Genomic DNA, 19708 nt, shown 5'->3' on the forward strand with positions numbered 1-19708 from the left:
GGGAGACGGGAGAGGGAATGGACAGACAGAAGGACGGAAGGGCATGTGGAGGGACAGACAGCTGCGTGCTGGGAAGGACGGACAGATGGACAGGGACATGGCTGGAGGGAGACCGGACAGGTTGGCAAAGGGATGGAAAGGTGGTTGGACAGACGGATGGACACGGAAAGAGACAGACGGACAGGCAGATGGGCACAGGGAGCGATGGACAGATGGACGCAGAGAGGGATGGACAGCTGGACAGACAGACTGATGCAGGGAGGGAGGGATGGTGAGCCAGGCAAGTGCAGGGCTGGGTGGACAGACAGATGGATAGGGGATGCAGGGAGGAGGGATGGACAGCTGGACGGACAGATGGATGTAAGGAGGGCAGGATGGTGGGTGCAGAGCAGCTGGGAGGGACAGACAGACAGGTGCAGGGTGGGATGGACAGAGGGACAGCTGCACTGGGGTGTAGGTGACACAGGCTAGGGGTGCCCAGGACACCCCACACCCACCCAGCACAGCTGAGGGGGACCCCCAGGGACCCCCGCCCCAGGCCCTGCCCCCCCAGCACTGCCCAGGGGGACCCTGCACCCCTGGGATGGCCCGGGCACAGAGGGGACAATGCCACCACTGGGGCTGTCACATCACTCACTGGGCTGGGGCCACCACCCTGAGGGGCTTGGGGTGTCCCCAAGGGGAATCCCACCCATCCCAACACCCTGAGCAGGGCAAAGGGCACGTTGTGATCTGGAGTGGTGGGGAGAGATGAGCTGGAGACCCCCACGCAGAGCCAGGGCTGGTGGGCAGCACCCCAAGAAAAAATAAAGCCCATGGAACACTGCTCTGGCCCGAAAACCCCTATTTTTAGCCCAAAAACCACACCCCAGCTTCCTGGGGAAGCTCCCACCCCCCTCACCACACACAAACCCAGCTGGAGTTACTGCAGCTTTTTACCATTTTATTTTCCTTACACAATGAAGTGTTGTTGGGCGTTACAATTTCTCAACTTTTCGGATGATTTTTAAACAAATTTTGGTTTCTTTTGTTTGTTTTTCCTACCGTCACGTGAGAACATTAAGGCAACGTACAAAAAAAAAAAAAAAAAAAAAAAAAAAGAAAAAACAAAAGAAAAAAAATCATCTGACATAAATTAAAACAATGCAGAAATTTACAGGTGTAAATGCAGAGTTTCAGCAACTCGGAGTTGAGGAACTCGAGCCCCGTGGTGGGTCAGGGGGAGAGGAGGAGGAAGATGAGGGGTGTAAGGCTCGGATGCGATATGCTTGTTTTTGTGGTTTTTTTTTCCCAACCTTGCTAGAAACGGTGAAAAAAATTCTCGATGAACTCCTACCAGCCTCTACAGGAAACCTGGAATATTCCACACGGGATGTACGGCAACCTCTGGCTCCAAATACCCTGTACAGAGCGGTGCTGAGCCCGCTGTCAGTGTGGGGGGAGCCCTGGGATGGGAAATCCCGGGATTGGGGAGCCCTGGGGAGCCGATCTGTACAGGGTATGAGCTCAGGGCCCGGCTAACTCGGCTACAACAAGGTCAAATCAAGTGACAGCGTGCCCATCCACGTGTCTAACATCAGGTACAGACTTCCCAAGGGCAGGATTCTTTTGGAAGAAGGCTTATTCCAGTTGCAGGAGGCTGGCATGAGGTGTATGGATGCCTGGGCACGCCCCCCGGGCGTGAGGCGGCGGCGGGGCCCGCAGTCCGTTTAGAAGCATTTACGGTGCACGATGGAGGGGCCGGACTCGTCGTACTCCTGCTTGCTGATCCACATCTGCTGGAAGGTGGAGAGGGAGGCCAGGATGGAGCCGCCGATCCACACGGAGTACTTGCGCTCGGGCGGGGCGATGATCTGCGGGAGGAGAGAGACAAAGCAGGGTCAGAGCGGTTCCGACCTCCCCTGTGCCCACCCCGCCCTCCCCTCAGAGCCCTGCCCACCTTGATCTTCATGGTGCTGGGAGCCAGCGCCGTGATCTCCTTCTGCATGCGGTCAGCAATGCCCGGGTACATGGTGGTGCCACCCGACAGCACCGTGTTGGCGTACAGGTCCTTCCTGATGTCCACGTCGCACTTCATGATGGAGTTGAAGGTGGTCTCGTGGATGCCGCAGGACTCCATGCCTGGGGGAGGAGGAAAGCAGGTTCATTAGCGCCACATCAATCTCATTAATGCCACTCAGGATCCCTTAATCACCCTCCCTCCCTCCCTTCCCCGCCCCTCGCAGAGCAGACCCCGCCCCGCACATACCCAGGAAGGAAGGCTGGAAAAGCGCCTCCGGACACCGGAACCTCTCGTTGCCGATGGTGATCACCTGCCCGTCGGGCAGCTCGTAGCTCTTCTCCAGCGAGGAGGAGGAGGCGGCCGTGGCCATCTCCTGCTCGAAGTCCAGCGCCACGTAGCACAGCTTCTCCTTGATGTCGCGCACGATCTCGCGCTCGGCCGTGGTGGTGAAGCTGTAGCCGCGCTCCGTCAGGATCTTCATGAGGTAGTCGGTGAGGTCGCGGCCGGCCAGGTCCAGACGCAGGATGGCGTGGGGCAGGGCGTAGCCCTCGTAGATGGGCACCGTGTGGGTGACACCGTCCCCGGAGTCCATTACAATCCCTGTGGTACGGCCGGAGGCGTAGAGGGACAGCACGGCCTGGATGGCCACGTACATGGCCGGGGTGTTGAAGGTCTCAAACATGATCTGCAAACAGAACAAGAATCAGTAAGCAGCAAGCCCCGAGCTGGGTGTGTGCACTCGTGTTAGAACACACATGCTGCATGCAGAGCAACCCCGGTGTGTGAAGGAAAAGCCAAAAGATGCAGGCAGAAACACAAATGAAAGAACCTGAGGCGTCAGGGGAGAAATGCCAGGAGAACAGAACCCTGAAAATGTCGGGAGAAACACAAAAAAAAAAGAAAAAAAAAATTCAGATTTTAGATGTAACAAGGAAGATTGATGAAGGAAATGAGTGAGGGGGGCCGGCAGGTGGAGAGGAGACGGTACCTGCGTCATCTTCTCTCTGTTGGCCTTGGGGTTCAGGGGAGCCTCTGTGAGCAGCACCGGGTGCTCCTCGGGGGCCACCCGCAGCTCGTTGTAGAAGGTGTGGTGCCAGATCTTCTCCATGTCATCCCAGTTGGTGACGATGCCGTGCTCGATCGGGTACTTGAGGGTCAGGATGCCCCTCTTGCTCTGTGCCTCGTCCCCCACGTAGCTGTCCTTCTGCCCCATGCCCACCATGACACCCTGCGAAACCCAACGGGTGAGTCAGCGCCACCCCCGCCGCGCCCCGGCCCCAGCCCCGGGCCCGGCCCGTGTCCCCCGCCCGCCTCACCTGGTGCCGGGGGCGCCCGACGATCGAGGGGAACACGGCGCGGGGAGCGTCGTCCCCGGCGAACCCGGCCTTGCACATGCCGGAGCCATTGTCGATGACGAGAGCGGCGATTTCCTCTTCCATGGCGGAGACTGCGGCGGGAGGGAGGAAGGAAGGGCCGGGTCAGCGCCCGCCGCGGCCCCGGGAGGAGCCGCTGGCGCCGGGCCATGCCCGGCCCCCCCCGCTACGGCGCCCCAATGGTTTCTCCCGTTTGAATAGCCCATTTGAATCTCCCGCGCCCTGACGTCACCCGCCGCCTCCACCAATCGCGACGCAGCCCCCCTCACACCCCCAGCGGCCTGTACCCACGGCCGACACCATCCCGACGCGGCGCGGGGGGGCACGGGTGGAGGACACGCGCTACTCAGCCGCAGCCCACAGCGGGGCCAAGTAGAAGCGATCGCGGTAAAATATGCCTACCCCGCCCCCCGGGGAATGCGGGGAAAGGGGCGGTGGGGGAGCGGTGCGGGGCTCTGCGGTACCTGCTGCGCGGGGGTCGCTTCTGTGGGCGCTGCGGTGACGGTGCCGCTTGGTCCGCTGCCGCCGGCTGAGTGAGACCGCACGGTTGCCAGCCCCGAGCTTTTATACCCGGGGGCCTAGAGCCCCGCCTCCTCGGCCGAGAACATCGCCATATATGGAGATCTTTCAGAAACAGGCCATCTCATTGGCTGGCTCGGCCCAGGCCACGTGGGGCGGCTGCCGGGCTGGCCCCGCCCCGCGGCACCCCGGAACCTGCATGGGGCGGGGGGGTGCGGGGGGGGCGACCCCCGGTTCCAGCGGGACCCCCCGATCCCGGCGGGACCCCCCGGCCGCGCCCCACCCGGGGCAACTCCGGAACCCCTCCCGGCAGCGCCTCCGGGAGTGCCGGGTCCCCGCGGGCCTGCCCGGGCCTGGCCCCGCACCCCGAAGTCGGGACCGCTCCCCCCACCCTGGGCAGCACCGGGCAGGTCGTGCACCCCACCCGGGCACCGGGACCCCCCCACCACGGCACTGCATCCCGCACCCGGGCACCGGGACCCTCCCGTTCATGGCACCTGGCACTGGGACCCCCCTTACCCACCTGCACCCCCGCCCAGGGCAGCCGCGCCCCCCACCCGTGTGTCCTGCACTCCTCACCCGTGACACCCACCCGGCACCCCCAGCCCCGCACACAGCCCCGGGCTGGGGACCCTCCGTGCGCCCCAACTCATCCCCGCTGCACTCCCGACTCTGCCCTGCACCCCCAGGTGACACTGCGTGTCCCAGAGGTGACACCTCTCACCGGTGGGTACGGGCACCCCCTGCCCCCCGTGCCTCCAGCACCGCACACCTGTGTGACACCCCGGTGACCCCGGTGACACCGGGCTGAGCCCCCCCAGCCCCTCCGGCACCCCCAGACTGGGGGCTCCTCATGCCCGGGCCCCTTCCCCTCGGGGGGTCCCCCCGCTGCCATGGGGGGGTCACGGCCGTGACTCCCACCTGGGCAGTGCCACACAGGTGTGTGTGTGCCAGGGGTCCCGGCTGGTCGTGCGGTGGGACCAGGTAGCCACGCCCCATGTCAGGTAGCCATGCACTGTGTCAGGTACCACAGATCACGACAGGTAGCCTTGTACCATCTCAGGTAGCCATGTACTGTGTCAGGTAGGCACACATTATGTCAGGTAGCCACACGCTGTGCCACAGGCCCAGGCACCACACCAAGTAGCCATGTAGCACCAGGTAGCCATGTACCATTTCAAGTAGCCACACCCCGTGTCAGGTAGCCACACCCCATGTCAAGTAGCCATGTCATGTCAGGTAGTCCCGCACTGTGCTAGGTAGCCATGTCCCATGTCACATTAGCCATGTACCATGCCAACTAGCCACCTATCATGCCAGGTACCGCGCCAGGTAGCCACACGCTGTGCCAGAGGCCCACGCACCAGCCACCCACGCCAGCTCCGGGTGCCACTCGGGCCCATGGCAGTGGTGGCCACTGGCGTCGCCGTCCCCGCCTCCCACGGGATTCCCACCCCTGCCCAGCCCTTCGCAGCAGCTCCCGGTGCCACCGGGATGGGCGGCACGGGGATTGTCGGGGTTCGGAGCCGGCAGCGACTGGGGATGGCCGCGGGGAGGGTGACGGGGGTCCGAGATGGACCCGGCACAGCTCGAGGGGTCCCGTGTCCCCGCTCCAGCGCCGTGTCCCGCCGGGCCGTGCAGGGACAGGGAGGTCCCAGGGGGTGTCTGGCTCGGGGGGGGCTGCGCAGGTGACACCCGCGGATTCTCGGGGGACATCCCGGCCGGACACAGAACCGGGGCCGCCCCCACCCGTGACTCAGGGCGGGCAGAGCCGGGCAGGGAGGGGCAGAGGCGGGAGGACGAGGAGGAGGAAGAGGAAAAGGAGGAGGAAGAGGAGGAGGAGGAGGAAGGCACCGCCCCCGCCCCGCCCCGCCGCCCGGAGTCCGTCCGTCCGTCCGTCCGTCAGTCCCCGCCGCCCGTGCGCAGGGGAGGAGTGATGGGGTGGTGATGGAGCCGTCCCACCTCCCAGGTCCCCGATCCCCCTCCTGATCCCCCAGCGGACCCCCCGAGACCCTGCCCTGACACCCCCGGGCCGCTGGGGGACAGTTGAGGCCCCCCCATCCCTCTGCCAGCTCCCTACTAGGGATTGGGGCCCTCGAGTAGCGCAAGAACCCCATATCCCTCCCTAGATGGAAAGCAGGGGGGGCTCCCACCACCCAGCACACCCAGCACCCCGATAGACCCCACCCCAAGACCCTGCCTGACCCCCCAGGCATGTGGAACACAGCTGAACACCTCGCCCCCTTCCCCTCTGCCAGCCCCCCACCAGTGCTGTGTACTGCGGACCCCCCCCGGCAGCCCAGGACTCTCATTTTCCTCCTGGGAAGGGTGTTGGATGGATCCGGGGGGTCACCCACCCCCGCCCCCTGCGATGTCCCGGCCAGAGTCGCTGTCACGAGCATGTCCGGTCTCAGCAGTCCCCAGTGCGGAGGGGTCTGACTGTCCCCAGGCCGGGGGGGACACAGGGACACGCTGTGCCTGTGGGACAGCGCCCAGGGGCCCCCCCCAGGGGAACCTGATCCCACCGGGGGGGTGGCGGGGGGGCCGGGATGTATAAATGCCGCTCCCGGCTGCGCTGCCGGGAAGGTGCCGGCGGGCACCCACCGAGAGCCACTCGGCCACCCACGTCCCCCCCGCGCCCCCCAGGACCCTGACCCACTTATTCCCCGCGCGGTGCGGCCCGAAAGCCGAGCCGGCTCCGTTTCGGGGGTCAGTTACAGCGGCCGGGCGGGCGCGGCTCGGGTGTCGCGGCTCGGGGGGCCTCGGCACCCCCCGGCGCGGGCAGCGCCAGCCCGGCATGAAAAAGTCATGAGCAACCAAAGCTGGGGCTGTTTGCGGGAACAATAACCGGGCACCGGGATGACACCGGAGCCGCAGGGCCGGGGGGACGGCGGCAGGAGCCGGCTCGGCATCGCCACTGCACGGCCGGACCCCCGCATGGGGGATCGGGGCACTTCGGGAGGCCCAGGTGGTGGCAGAGCCCGTCCCCGCCTGTCCCCAGGTGTCCCCGGTGCAGCGTGGCCGAGGCCGGGGGTCCTTGTGGCTGCTCCTGCCCCGCCTGGGGGTCTCAGGAGGGCTGGGGTTGGAGTGGAGACTGTCCCCTACACCGCTGTCCCCTCCTGTCCCCCACGTCCCCATCCTCTCCAGTTCCAGGCGAGCTCAGCCCCGAAGGAGCCCCACGCCCAGGGGGTTGGCTCCGGGGGCTTGGGGGTGTCCGTGACCCCGATCTACAGCTGCAGGAGGGATTTGGGGCCACAGGACAGATGGAGGCCAAGGGCCCCAAAGCAGGATAAAAGGTTTACACTAATCAAAATGCCTGGCTAATTGGAAAAGGCGCTTAGGGGCTGGCCGGGAGGCGGCGCGGCTGGAGGTGACCCGCTGCTGAATCAGAGGGGCCGGTAACCTTAACCCGCCGGGATCGGAACGGATACGCCGGCCCGGATCGGGTTCCCACCCAAGTTTTCCACCCGCGGCTCCGCCACAGCCGGACGGGGCCGCGGCGAGGGACGGTGGCGTGGCCGGGGGCTGCCGCGGTGCCCCCTCGCCCGGGCGCCCCCGGTGCCCATCGCGACCCGGCCGGTCTCTAATCCCACCCGAGGGTAATCGCAGCCCCCCGGGGCCCTCGTCCCGCTCCGTGGGGCCGGGGCAGCGCAGCCGCCCCCGCCGCGGGCGCTCCGTCCGGCCCCGCCGCGACGCCCGGGCTCGGCAGCTCCGGGGAGCCCCCGCCGGCCCCCGGGGGCCGCCCCGCCTCGGCGGAAGATGCCAACGAATGGGATCCACCAGGTGCTGAAGATCCAGTTCGGGTTGATCAACTGCGAGAGCCGGTACCTGACGGCGGAGAGCTTCGGCTACAAGGTGAACGCCTCGGCGCCCAGCCTCAAGCGCAAGCAGATCTGGACGCTGGAGCAGGATGAAGCCGACAGCTCCATCGTCTTCCTCAAGAGCCACCTGGGCCGGTACCTGGGCGCCGACAAGGACGGGAAGGTGCGCTGCGAGGCGGAGCAGCCGGGCCGGGATGAAGGCTTCAGCATCATCACGCAGTCGGACGGGCGCTGGGCGCTGCAGTCGGCCCCGCACCGGCGCTTCTTCGGGGGCCGCGAGGATCGCCTGTCCTGCTTCGCCCCCAGCGTGACGGAGGGCGAGCTCTGGACCGTGCACCTGGCCATGCACCCCCAGGCCAACCTGCTGAGCGTCAGCCGCCGCCGCTACGCCCACCTGAGCGCCCACGAGGACGAGATCGCCACCGACAGCAACCTGCCCTGGGGAGTGGACGCGCTCATCACCCTCTGCTTCCAGGACAAGAAGTACAGCCTGCGCACGGCCGACGAGCGCTACCTGCGCTGCGATGGCACCTTGGTGCCCGAGCCCGGCGCCGGCACCGGTTACACCCTCGAGTTCAAGGCTGGCAAGTTGGCGTTCAAGGACTGCGACGGGAAATACCTGGCGCCCACCGGACCCACCGGCACCCTCAAATCCGGCCGCAGCTCCAAGCCGGGCAAAGATGAACTCTTTGACCTGGAGGAGAGTCACCCGCAGGTGGTGTTCACGGCGGCCAACGGCAGATATGTCTCCATCCGGCAGGGTAAGAGCTCCCCACACCCCCTGCCCGCTCCGTGCCCACCCGGGGACCCCCAACCCCAGGGGAGACCCCAAAGTAACAACCCCACAGCGCTGTGCCTGCCTGGGGGGCATCCTACAGCCACATCCTGGGGACATGGCTGCTGGAGAGGGACACTGGGGGTCCTGAGGGGGAGCTGAGGTCAGTGAGGATGGAGTGGGAGCAGCTGTGGGGTGGGCAGGGCTGCGGGGGGAAGGCGTGGGTGTGTGTGTACACACGTGTGTGCATGTGCAGGGCTCTGTGGGCGTGCGCAGGGCTGTGTGTGTGAACACGTGCAGGGCTGTGGGTGTGCACAGGTGTGTACGTGCGCACACACACACACACACACACACACACACACACCCCCAGGTGTGCCGTGCTCCGTGCAGCACCCACGGGTTCACACATTTGCCCGTGCACACCACACACGATGCCCTGTGTGCACACACGTGTGTACAGCCTGTGGATGTGACCACAGGTGAGCAGAACCCCTTCTCTGAGACCCAAGGGACCCCCCTCGCCCCCAGGTGCCCCCCGGGGATGGTGCCAACCCTGTGCCAAGCAGCTTAGTGCCGGGTGAGGGGAGGGGGACCAGCTATAAATAGGGGTTTGTGACCAGATGGACACGGCGGTGACAAGCTGATTAACCAGCCCAATTAGCACAATTGTTCGCAGGAGGATTTGGGCGGGAGGGGGAGGGTGGCTGTGGGGCAGCAGCGGTGATGGTTGGGGTGGGACAATGGCTGGAATGGGATTGGTCCTGATGGCCAGAGCAGGATCGGTGCCAATGGCCAGAGCGGGATCAGTGACCATGGACAGAGTGGCTTTGGTGACAGTAGCCAACAGAGTGGAACCGATACCCATGGCTGGAATAGGATGGATGCCAATGGCTGGAATGGGACAGGGACAATGGTTGGAGTGGGATCAGTGCCTGTGGCTGGATTGGGATTGGTGACAATGGCCAGGGCAGGGTCACCAATGATGACTAGTGTAGGACTAGTGCCAAAGTGGGATTGGTGACCATGGCCAGACTGAGACTGCTGCCCAGGGCCAGGACAGGACCAGTGCTGGCAGTCAGAGAGGGACCAGTGCCAGTGGCTGGAGCAGGAGTGGTGCTGATGGCTGGAGTGTGACCAGTGCTCACAGAGCAGGACCAGCACCAACACCCACTCTCCCCCCAGGTGTGAATGTCTCAGCAAACCAGGATGAGGAGCTGAACCACGAGACCTTCCAGCTGCAGATCGACCGCGACACCAACAAGTGCAGCCTCCACACCAACACCGGCAGCTACTGGACCCTGGTGGCCCACGGGGGCATCCAGGCCGTGGCCACCGAAATGTGAGTGAGGCTGCAGGGTGGAGAGATGGTTTGGGGCGACGCAGGCACCCGCAATTCACGCTGTCCCTCTGTCCCCAGCGCTGCCAACACCATGTTTGACATCGAGTGGCGCGGGCGGCGCGTGGCCCTGCGCGCCAGCAACGGCCGCTACGTCTGCACCAAGAGGAACGGGCAGCTGGCGGCCGTCAGCGACACCGTGGGTAAGTCCTGGGGGGGACAGGGGGCACGGGTGGGGGGGGTCCCCGGGATGCTGAGAGCCGGGTGCTGTGCAGGGGAGGACGAGGAGTTCACTCTGAAGCTGATCAACCGCCCGATGCTGGTGCTGCGGGGGGAGCACGGCTTCGTCTGCTACCACCGGGGCTCCAACCTGCTCGACTCCAACCGCTCCGTCTACGACGTCTTCCACATCAGCTTCAGCGACGGCGCCTACCAGATCCAAGGTGGGCAGGGGGGGGGCTATGGGGTGGGGTGGGGTGGCCCTGGGGGTTCTGCACTGACACCCACCCCCCCGGGGTTCCCTGCAGGCCAGGGGGGCAAGTACTGGTACGTGGCGAGCAGCGGCTCGGTGTGCAGCGACGGGGACCTCTCCGAGGATTTCTTCTTCGAGTTCCGGGAGCGGGGCCGCGTGGCCATCAAAGGGAAGAACGGGCGGTACCTGCGCGGGGACCCCGCGGGGACCCTGCGTGCCGACAGCGAGTCCGTGCTGCGAGCCACGCTCTGGGAGTACTGACCCCAGCACCTCCCTCGCGGCCACCGCCTGTCCCTGGCAAAGCGGGGCGGTGGCAGCGGTGGCACCGCCCATGGCAGCTGTGCCCCCGCCATTCACGGCAATAAAGTCACCTGGATCACACTGGGGCAGCGCCGTGTCCTCCTTCCCACCGAGATCCAGCCCTGTTTCCCTCCCAGGAGCGCCCAGACCCATGGAAGGGGCTGATCCGGGGGTCAGTGGGATGCAGGGACTCCCAGGGGTGCTACGCGGGACGAGGAGGGGTCAGCAAAGCAAAGCCACGGCAGGCAGGAGCCCGAGGGAGTTGGGGAGCCCGTGGCTCCTCTGCCAGGCTGGGGGTGCAGGGGGGTGGCAGTAGAAGCCCCCCCATCCCTGAGAGCTGTCAGGACCCTCCGGGAGGATGGAAAGGAACAGAGCCAGGCACGGGGTGAGCAACAGGATCGTTTTCATGGCAGACGACAGAGTTACAGACAGTGGAGAGGTGCGGGAGGGGCCGGGGCCGGACCACGCCGCACCAGCATGGAGATACGAGATCATTTATAGAAACAACGGGGGAGCGGAGACCCCCTCCCCTGCCCAGCAGAAAACGGGGCTCCCCCGGGCACAGCACCCTGTTTGTCCTGATCCTGAAGGCGGCTCGGGGGGGCTCAGCCCGCGGCCGGCCCGGCTCGGCTCGGAACGGCCACTACACTACCACGGATCCACAAGACAGCGCGGCGCCGGGGGGCTGCCCCGGCCGGGCCGGGCTGGGGGGCGGCAGGGCAGGGCTGGGCCAGCCCAGGAGCCCCCGCTCCGCCACCGGAGCCCCGAGACCCTCCCGGTGCTGCCGACAACACGACCACGAAACACGCACAGACACACCCCCCCGCCCGGACCGCCGCCGGCCCCGCTCCTGCTCTGGTGGGGTTGGTTGGGGTGGGGGGCTCTCCCGTGGGCCCCCACCCCGGCCGGCGGGGTTTGGGGCGGGCTGGCCGCCCCCCGCTCACAGCAGGACCAGGCTGGGGTTCCGCAGCTGCCGGTAGATGTTGAGGAGCTTCTCGGCCGTGGCTGAGCCCTCGGCCCCCTCCTCGCCCAGGGGCGGCTGGTCCCGCAGGGTCTGCGCCTCCTTCAGCAGCATCTGCGGGAGCGGGGCGGGGGGTGAGGGCTGGGGTGGGGAGGGGCTCCCCACGGGGAGGGGTGGGAGGCTCACCTCGTGGTTGGCCTGGATCTGACGCAGGTACTGCATGCGGAGGTCGGGGGGTCCCGAGCCCTGCGCCGCCTGCTCCAGCACCAGCGCCTGTGCCAGGGAGGGAGGGAGGGAGAGAGGGAGGGTGCTGGGGGAGCTGACAGCACCCAGCCCCAGGGACCCCAATCCCAGGAGCCTCAGTCCCGGGGACACCCAGCTCTGGGAGTTCCCAGTTCCAGCAGCCCCCAGATCCAACCCTGGGAATTCCCAATCTCAGGGAGTCTGAGCCCTGGGGAGTCCCAGCCACAGGGAACCCCCCTGAGTCCTGGGGAGCCCCAGTCTCAGGGCAGCCCAAGCTCCAAACCCAGGACCCCAAAGTCTGGGGACCCTCAGCCCCAGCAGTGCTGGTCTGTCACACCACTGTGCCACAGAAATGCCCCCCACAGCACCCCAGGCTCCATTCCAGGGGGTTTGGGGCCACTTGGGGTCCCCCCTGCCCCCGGGGGGGTACCTGTATGCGCCGGATGACGGCGTGGTGTGTCCTGCACATGTGGGCCAGGGATGGACTCTCCATCAGGATCTCCACAGCCTGGATGGGACCTGCAGGGCTCAGGTCATTCATGGCCACCTGGACAGTGAGAGCAGTGTCACTGCCACCCTCGCTGGGCAGTGGGGGGACAGGACCCCTCCCCACAGGGACTGGGTTGCCCAGAAGTCTCCAGACACCCCCAAACCCTCCCACTACTCCCAGGAGCAGTTACCCCCAGCCTGGTGCTACCAGGTGAGCCGTGGGTGGATTGAACCTGGCAGAATTAACACTGTCACTCATCACCCTGGGGACATCTGAGCTCTCAGGTGCAAATCCACCTGTGCCAGGTACCTGGGGGCCCCTCAGGTGGGGTCAGGCAGACGAACTGGGCAGAAATACCTTTTTCCCCTGTGCCTTTAGAAGGGAATTTTGCATAGGGTGGATTTTACAACCCAAATCCAAGAGTGCTTTCTAGAATTGAAGAAATAGGAACATCTGGAGAGGGAGGGGAATGACCACAGTGTCCAGCCCAGCACTGGAACCCCAGCCCCACAGGAGAGGGTCAGAATGGCATGGCCATGCACCCACTCATCTCCCTGGCTCCAGGAAGGAGCTGGCTTTGTGGGACAGGGAGTTTCCCTGCAGGCTGACCCATTGCCTGGCTCAGGGCTAACCCATTCCTTGCCTCTCTGACGAGCAGCTGGACGTGGCCACCGTCGGGTGCCGTGCCACACACCGATGCCACCTCCGTGCTGCTCAGCGCCTCGACCCCGGGGTTCTCAGCCAGCAGCCAGCGCAGGGTGGCACAGCAAAGTGGGACATCTGGGGACCAAAGGACAGAGCAGAGATGTGGCACCACTGACAGCCTGTGCCTGAGGCAGCCCTTGAGGGGGCAAGGGTAGCACAGGCTGGACCCGACACGCTGAGCTCAGTCATGCCACTGCCATGTGTGTCAAAGCTGTGGTGAGGGCAGTGGGGTCACACAGCCCTCCTCGCCCAAGGGAGGGGCTGTGACAGTGCCACCCTGCCAGCACCCCTACCCAGGAGACTGTCACTCCTGGCATGCTCCCTGCCAGGGACCCACCTGTTTCCGAGGTTTTGAGAGCGTTTTTCAGCAGCTCTGAGGACACCCGGATGGACGCTGCCGAGGGGGGCAGGTTCTCCTCTCCCGGGGCTTTCCCCTCCTCGGGTTCAGTCTGTTCCCTGGACACTTTGAGGAAGGTCTCCACAGGGTCTGAGGGGGCAGGGGGGGCGTCGGGCCCAGGGGGGCTGCTCCCAAAATGGAGGCACTGGAGCATGTCAATGGTGCACTGGCTGAGGGGCAGGCAGATCCCCTCTCTGTCCGGGGACAGCAGGGGCGAATCGTCGGGCAGGAAATCATCCAGGTCCTCGGAGGAGTCGGAGCCACTGCCCAAAATATCCCTTAAACTGTAGTAGAGGGCACAGGAGATGGTCAGAGGCAGGTCCAGCTTGGTGTCTGCAGCGGGGCCGAGGGGCAGTGTCAGCTCCCGCTTGTTCCCAGGGAGCAGCTGGTCGATGGGGAAGGTGAAGGTGGTGGCCGAATCCATGGATTCCTCCTCTAAGGCACAGGGGCTGGTCAGGAGCTGGACACAGAGGGTCCAGCCCTCCTCCAGGCTGTACTCGCTGCAGTTCTCCAGCAAGCAGGAGATGGTGATGGTGTCCTGGAGCAGGAGGCAGCTCCAGTTGGCAGTGACGGTGCAAGCGATGGGCTTGTGGCCCTCGTGGCTGGAGAGCAGCGCCGCGCTCACGTTCATCACCTGGTTCAGGCTGGCCAGGGCTCGGTTCCTCTGGTCCACGGCCTTCTTCAGGAAGGACACTCTGCAAGGACAACGTGACAGCGGTGAAACAACGGGAGGGACGTCAGGATGGCGCTGTGCTGCCAAGCTGAGCTGCTCCTGGCATGATCCCACCATAGGAAACCCCCAGTTCTCTGCCATGGCAACCACAGATCCACGTTCCTATCAGAGCTGACCCTGTGGAGTGGCTCCAGACCTCAGGAATCCCCTGTGGATGGAGGGGGGGCTCACCCACAGCCCCTCCCCGCACACAGCCAGCCATGGAGGATGGAGACATGTGCCTGCCCTGCCTGTCACAGCCGGCTTGGCACGCGTGGCAGGCGCCTGGCACCCTGCCTGTGCCACCTTCTGCTGCCATGGCTGCCGCTGCCAGCCCGCCCACAGCGCTGGGGGTGGCTGTGCCATGCGAGGGGGCTGCCCTCAAACGCTGGTTTTATATTATCGAGGTTGGGGGGGCTTCCCAGCCAGGAAAGGTAAATGCTGGAGCAGATTTCCAAAAGAAAAGCTCGAGGAGAGGTGGGGGTGTTAAGCCTGCAGAAAAGAAGGCTCCAGGGAGACATTAGGGCCCCTTCCAGTGCATAAAAGGGCTCCAAGGGAGCTGGAGAGGTACTTTGGATAAAGACCTGGAGTGAAGGATAAAGAGGAATGACTTCCTGCTGCCAGAGGGCAGGCTTAGGTGGGATATTAGGAAGGAATTGTTCTCTGTGAGGGTGGTGAGGCTGTGGCACAGGTTGCCCAGAGCAGCTGTGGCTGCCCCTGGATCCCTGAAGCGTCCCAGCCCAGGCTGGATGGGGCTTGGCTCAACCTGGGACAATGGAAGGTGTCCCTGCCCATGGCAGGGGATGGAATGAGATGAGCTTTAAGGTCTCTTACCCAAACCATTCTGTGATTCCATAATTAATTAGTGGCAATGACCTGCACAACACCCAGCTTGGTGCCACCTTTACCTCTCTGAGGTGTCCCCGATCCCCGACAGCAGCTCCTTGATCCTCCGGCCGATCTCAGCAGGGGTCAGCTCCACGTCCGGCTCCTCGGGGCTGCACAGGCCACAGGACACCAGGCGGCCCTTGGCCGACAGGGCCAACAGCTCTGACTCCCCTGGGGGCACAGACAGGGCAGGTCAGGGGCCAGGAAGGGAGCAGGGGCTTCCTGGATGGCTGAGCTGGGGGGACAGGGAGCAGGATGGCAGCAGGGTGTGATGGAGACAGACATGGAACACCACAGCACAGCCCACTCACACACAGACCCCAAGAGGGGACACCACCCTGTGCCTGCCACTCCCCAGCCATGGCCAGCAGCACCCAGCTGTCACACAGGGGCCCTGCTGGTGGCACACACAGCTCTGCAGGCAGCCAGCCCAGAGGCACACTGAACACCCTCTTTTTGGAAGGAGCCTCATCCGAGCTGGTTTGGGGTTTGGGGCTGCCCCATGCAGGGAGCCCAGGGCTGCAAGGTCTGGCCAGTTCCTGCAGTGCCAAACTGAGGGACTGAGAATAGACACGGAAGAGCAGGAATCACAACGGACAGGAACAACTTACAAAACCAAGGGGAGCCAACAAGGATGAAAAACAAAGCCCCACCCGGCCCACACGGAGCTGCAGAGCGAGGAGAGGTGGGATCCCGCCCCGCTGCCCCCAGTACCTTCCGAGGCCCGAGAGGACAAGGAAAGAGCCACGACGCTACAGATACTGAGGCTGGCCGGGGACAGCACAGGGGGCAGCACGCCGGTGCCACTCTCGGTGTCCTCGGGGTCCGAGGAGTCGCCCGCCCAGTCCAGGTCGACGGCGGAGATGTCCGAGTGGGTGCTGTAGTACATGCGGGAGCCGCTGCCGCAGGCCGCGCACAGGATGGGCCCTCGCAGGTAATACTCCCTGAGCTCCGGCACCGTGGCCTCCTCCCTCTGATCCGCCTTCACGGCCACCATCTTCCCGTAGTGGCCCACGGCCACCACGCAGTCACAGCCGGGCTCGCCCGCCGGCGGCTCGTCCTCGGCGGCGTCGTCGTCGTCGGCCGCGCGCCGCTCGGTGCGCAGCGCCCCGATGAACACGATGGGCTCCTCCAGGTGGTGCAGGATCTTCACGGGCGGCGCCGGGGTGGACACGTCACGGCAGCCATCGGTGGTGGGCGAGGAGCTCAGGGCTTTGAGGGGCACGGAGCAGAGCTGCCCGTCCGGGAAACCACACAGGATCATGGGCGACTCCAGCATGGCCGCGTCGATGCCGAAGAGGAGGCTGAAGAGCGGCTCCTCCAGCACGAAGCCCCCCGAGCACCACAGCCCCTGCGTGCCGGGCGCGGCGGCGCAGCACAGCACGGGCAGGAAGCAGGAGGGGGGCGCGTCCCCCGTGTCCCCAGGCGGGCTCCCGGGGCAGAACTCCACCTGGCTGACCTGCCGGTACGGGGGCCCGTCCTGCTCCGGGCGCGGCAGCTCGTGCAGCCGCATCCACCACTTGCCCTCGTCCTGGGCCAGCGTGATGACGAAGGTGCTGAGCAGGGTGAACATGCTCAGGCTGGCATCAGGGAAGATGCAGGAGTCTGCTTCCACCGGGAAGACGCCGGAAGGGCCGTTGCTTTCTTGGCCGTCGCCGTCCGTCTGCTCCATTAACCTTTGGGAAAACAGGGGAGAGCTCTGAGCCAAGGCGTGGGGAGAAGCCAGCGTGTCCCTTGGCCGCCTCTTTGCCTGGCCCTGGGAAATGAACTCGTGCAGGAGAGCTTTTAGAGGGAGAGAGGGATCCCACGGCAGGCAGGGTAGCCCCGGGAGCCCAGGCTCACCTGCTCTGCTGCTCCAGGGACACGCAGTAGATCCCGCTGTGGGCGCACAGGATGTAGAGCTGCCGGGGCTGGGGCAGCAGCTCCACGTGCCACACCTGCTCAGGACAGCGGTACACAGCCTGGCAGAGGGCACAGAACCAAATGTCACCTCCCACGGCACCCGCAGGGGCGGCAGGGACAATGTGGATCCCTGCAGAGGGGCATCCAAAGCGACTTCCAGGGACAAACAGATCCCTGGACAGCACCCAGCTGGGTGTTCCTGGGCAGGGGGTGGGAGAGGGGCTGAGGCAGCCTGTCATTCCCGCTCCCTGAGGGGAAGGAAAACAGGGAGCAGGGTACGTGCTCTACTTTGCCGAGCGGGAGAGCAGTGTGGGAGGCAGATCCCGCTCTTACAGCGGTGGATTTCTTAGAAATGATAATCAGAACAAATTAACAAAGGCAGCAGCGTGTCAGTCAGAGTGCTGTGACAGCAGGGACAGCCACCAGGTCTAGGGGGAGAAGGGAAAGAAGCCCCTGTGCTGGGGGGAATGAGCCTGTGGAGTCTGATCCAATGGGTGTCCCACAGGACTGGGAGAGGGGCCAGCTGGCAGCACCCCCAAACCCCAAAAAAAGGGTGCTGCTTGTAGGGTTTGTGTGCTGGATCCCGACAGAGGGAACCCAGGCACAGGGAGTGGGGACATGACTGAGGGATCCCCCCTGGGGATGGGGGACACAGGGCGAACCCCCCACCCCGCCAAGCCCCTCACCTTGAGCACTTTGCCCTCCTGGTCGTACACGTAGACGAACTCGGTGCCGTTGGAGAGGTAGATCTCGTTCTCGTGGCACAGCACCCGCGGCTTGCCCGCCACCAGCCCCCCCACCGGGCAGCAGAATCCGGCCAGGTAATCCACCCTGTGCCCCACCTGCGCCATGGTGCCGGCCTGGGGATGTGGGGAGGGCGCAGGGGACACCGAGGGTGTGAGGGGCTGAGCCTGGAGCCCTGAGCTGGGGGCAGTGTGCGGTGGCACAGCCCTGCAGACCCCCGTGCCCCTCTCGGAGCCCCCCAGCTCCCCACAGCACATCTGGACCTCCAGACCCCCCACTCCTGAGCCCCACAGCCCCTTCCCCCCGAAATGAGACCCTCAGGTCCAGCCCCACAAACAGCCCCTTCGCCAAGCATCAACCTCAGCCCCCCCATTCCCACCTCCACAGCCCCCAGACCCCTCTACATCACAACCCTGGTGCCCCACACCCTCCAGACCCACCCCAGAGCCCCCCACATCTCAGCTCTTGTACCCCACACCCTCCAGACCCACCCCAGACATCCCCACATCACAGCTCTTGTACCCCACATCCTCCAGACCCACCCCAGACACCCCCACATCACAATCCTTGTACCCCAGACTCTCCAGACCCACCCCAGATCCCCCCACATCACAGCCCTTGTACCCCAAGCCCTGTCCCACAGCCCTCCTTCCCCAACCGAGACCCCCCAGCCCCCCCCCAAGCCCAGCTCCACTGTCAGCCCCTCACCCCAGACCCACTCCCGCCCAGCCCACAGCCCCCCACTCCAATCCCCATCCTCCCCATCCCGCCCCCCCCAGTTCCCTCCCGGAGGGGCCGCGGGTACCGGGCGGGGGGCGCGGGCGGCTCCGCTTTACGGCTGCGCGGCGGCCGCCGCAATGGGCGGGGGGGAGTTTACGGCAGGCCGTAAAGCGGCGCAGAGCGGGGGGGCGGCTCCCGGTGATCGGTACCGGGAGGGGAGGAACCCCCCCCTCCTCAATGAGTGACCCCCCCATCCCGGCACGGGGGAGAAACGAGCGAGGTGGTGCTGGCGGCAGCGGCTTTATTGATAGAGAGAGAGGCCAGGCGCGATCCTCGAGGGGGGCGGACCCTGACCCACGGGGATGGACCCCCAAAAGTCTGGCTGAGTCCCCCAAGTGATGACCCTGAGCCCCTCAGATTCAAACCCCCCAAGTGATGTCCTCACACCCCCCAACCTGAGCCTCCTCAAGCTTTGTCTCTGCTCCCCCGTCTTTCTGAGACGCCCCCAAAGCGATGCCCGTGTCCCCCCAGCCTGGCTGAGCCCCCGCCCCGCTCACTGCGGGGTCCCGGGGCTCCTGCGGGGGCTCTGAGGGATCGCCCCCCGCCGCGGAGGGGCTGCAGCGCCCCGGGCCCGGCTCAGCTGCTCCACGGAAGCTTCGAGGTGGGCGAAGCGATCCGAGAGCCGGCCCAGCTGCTCCTTCAGGCCGCGGAAATCCCGGTACAGCTCGTCCAGGGCTCCCGACAGCGCCGGGATCCTGCGGGCGCAGCGGCGTGAGGGCAGGGACCCCCAAATACCCCCTCAGGGACCCCAAATATCCCCCGAGGGACCCCAAATATCCCCTCAAGGACCCCAAACATCCCCTGAAGGACCCCCAAATATCCCCCGAGGGACCCCAAATGTCCCCTCACGGACTCCATGTATCCCCTCAGGGATCCCCAAATATCCCCTCAGAGACCCCCAGGCTGCCCCGTGGGCCCCCCAGCCCCTCACCGGCCGTAGTCGGGCAGCACGGTCTGGTGGTCCGACAGCAGCAGGTTCCGCAGCTGGGATGTGATGGCAAATTTCCAATTGTCCAGGACCAGCGTCAGGTTGGCGCAGCCCCTCGCCGAGGGTCTCTGGGCTGGAGGAGCCGGGCTGGGACCACGAGCAGCCCCCCAGGAGCAGGAGCCTCAGCCAGCCCCTCACCTGGGACTCACCCGGCCCCGGACAGGAGCTCCCACCCGTTCAGCTGCCCGTTCAGCCCGGTGGGAAGGGGGTCCCTAGAGTCGGGAATTACCATCCGCTCCATAGTCCCACGCCGCCGGCCGCCGGCCCGGCCTGGCCGCGCAGCACAGAGCCGCGAGGAGC

At 65.6% G+C, this 19708-nt stretch overlaps 3 protein-coding genes across 5 annotated transcripts; 1 reads left to right on the top strand and 2 right to left on the bottom strand.

The window, feature by feature from the left end:
* Positions 1–922: 922 nt before the first annotated feature.
* Positions 923–3949, bottom strand: ACTG1 (actin gamma 1). The gene is made up of 6 exons (XM_056505610.1): positions 3840–3949; positions 3319–3449; positions 2991–3230; positions 2249–2687; positions 1940–2121; positions 923–1853 (listed from the first exon to the last, which is right to left on the bottom strand). The coding sequence occupies exons 2-6, from the start codon at positions 3439–3441 to the stop codon at positions 1710–1712; spliced, it is 1128 nt and encodes a 375-aa protein (XP_056361585.1). The 5' UTR covers positions 3442–3449; positions 3840–3949; the 3' UTR covers positions 923–1709.
* Positions 3950–7051: 3102 nt separating this feature from the next.
* On the top strand, positions 7052–10678 carry FSCN2 (fascin actin-bundling protein 2, retinal). Of its 2 annotated transcripts, XM_056505612.1 has the most exons (5): positions 7052–8476; positions 9673–9829; positions 9908–10029; positions 10102–10269; positions 10354–10678. In XM_056505612.1, the coding sequence occupies exons 1-5, from the start codon at positions 7654–7656 to the stop codon at positions 10557–10559; spliced, it is 1476 nt and encodes a 491-aa protein (XP_056361587.1). In that variant the 5' UTR covers positions 7052–7653; the 3' UTR covers positions 10560–10678. The 2 variants fall into 2 exon arrangements, with proteins under 2 accessions (XP_056361587.1, XP_056361586.1); XM_056505611.1 differs by having other exon boundaries at positions 9908–10269.
* A 306-nt stretch (positions 10679–10984) lies between these two features.
* FAAP100 (FA core complex associated protein 100) lies at positions 10985–18544 on the bottom strand. 2 transcript variants are annotated; one of them, XM_056506036.1, is made up of 10 exons: positions 18446–18544; positions 17583–17756; positions 16837–16955; positions 15709–16670; positions 15015–15165; positions 13335–14089; positions 12936–13072; positions 12233–12349; positions 11746–11832; positions 10985–11673 (listed from the first exon to the last, which is right to left on the bottom strand). In XM_056506036.1, the coding sequence occupies exons 2-10, from the start codon at positions 17745–17747 to the stop codon at positions 11539–11541; spliced, it is 2628 nt and encodes an 875-aa protein (XP_056362011.1). In that variant the 5' UTR covers positions 17748–17756; positions 18446–18544; the 3' UTR covers positions 10985–11538. The 2 variants fall into 2 exon arrangements, with proteins under 2 accessions (XP_056362011.1, XP_056362012.1); XM_056506037.1 differs by lacking the exon at positions 18446–18544 and having other exon boundaries at positions 17583–17851.
* Positions 18545–19708: the final 1164 nt, after the last annotated feature.

Source organism: Oenanthe melanoleuca, chromosome 18 (assembly GCF_029582105.1).
Source record: "Oenanthe melanoleuca isolate GR-GAL-2019-014 chromosome 18, OMel1.0, whole genome shotgun sequence".
In the NCBI taxonomy this organism is placed as follows: domain Eukaryota; kingdom Metazoa; phylum Chordata; class Aves; order Passeriformes; family Muscicapidae; genus Oenanthe; species Oenanthe melanoleuca.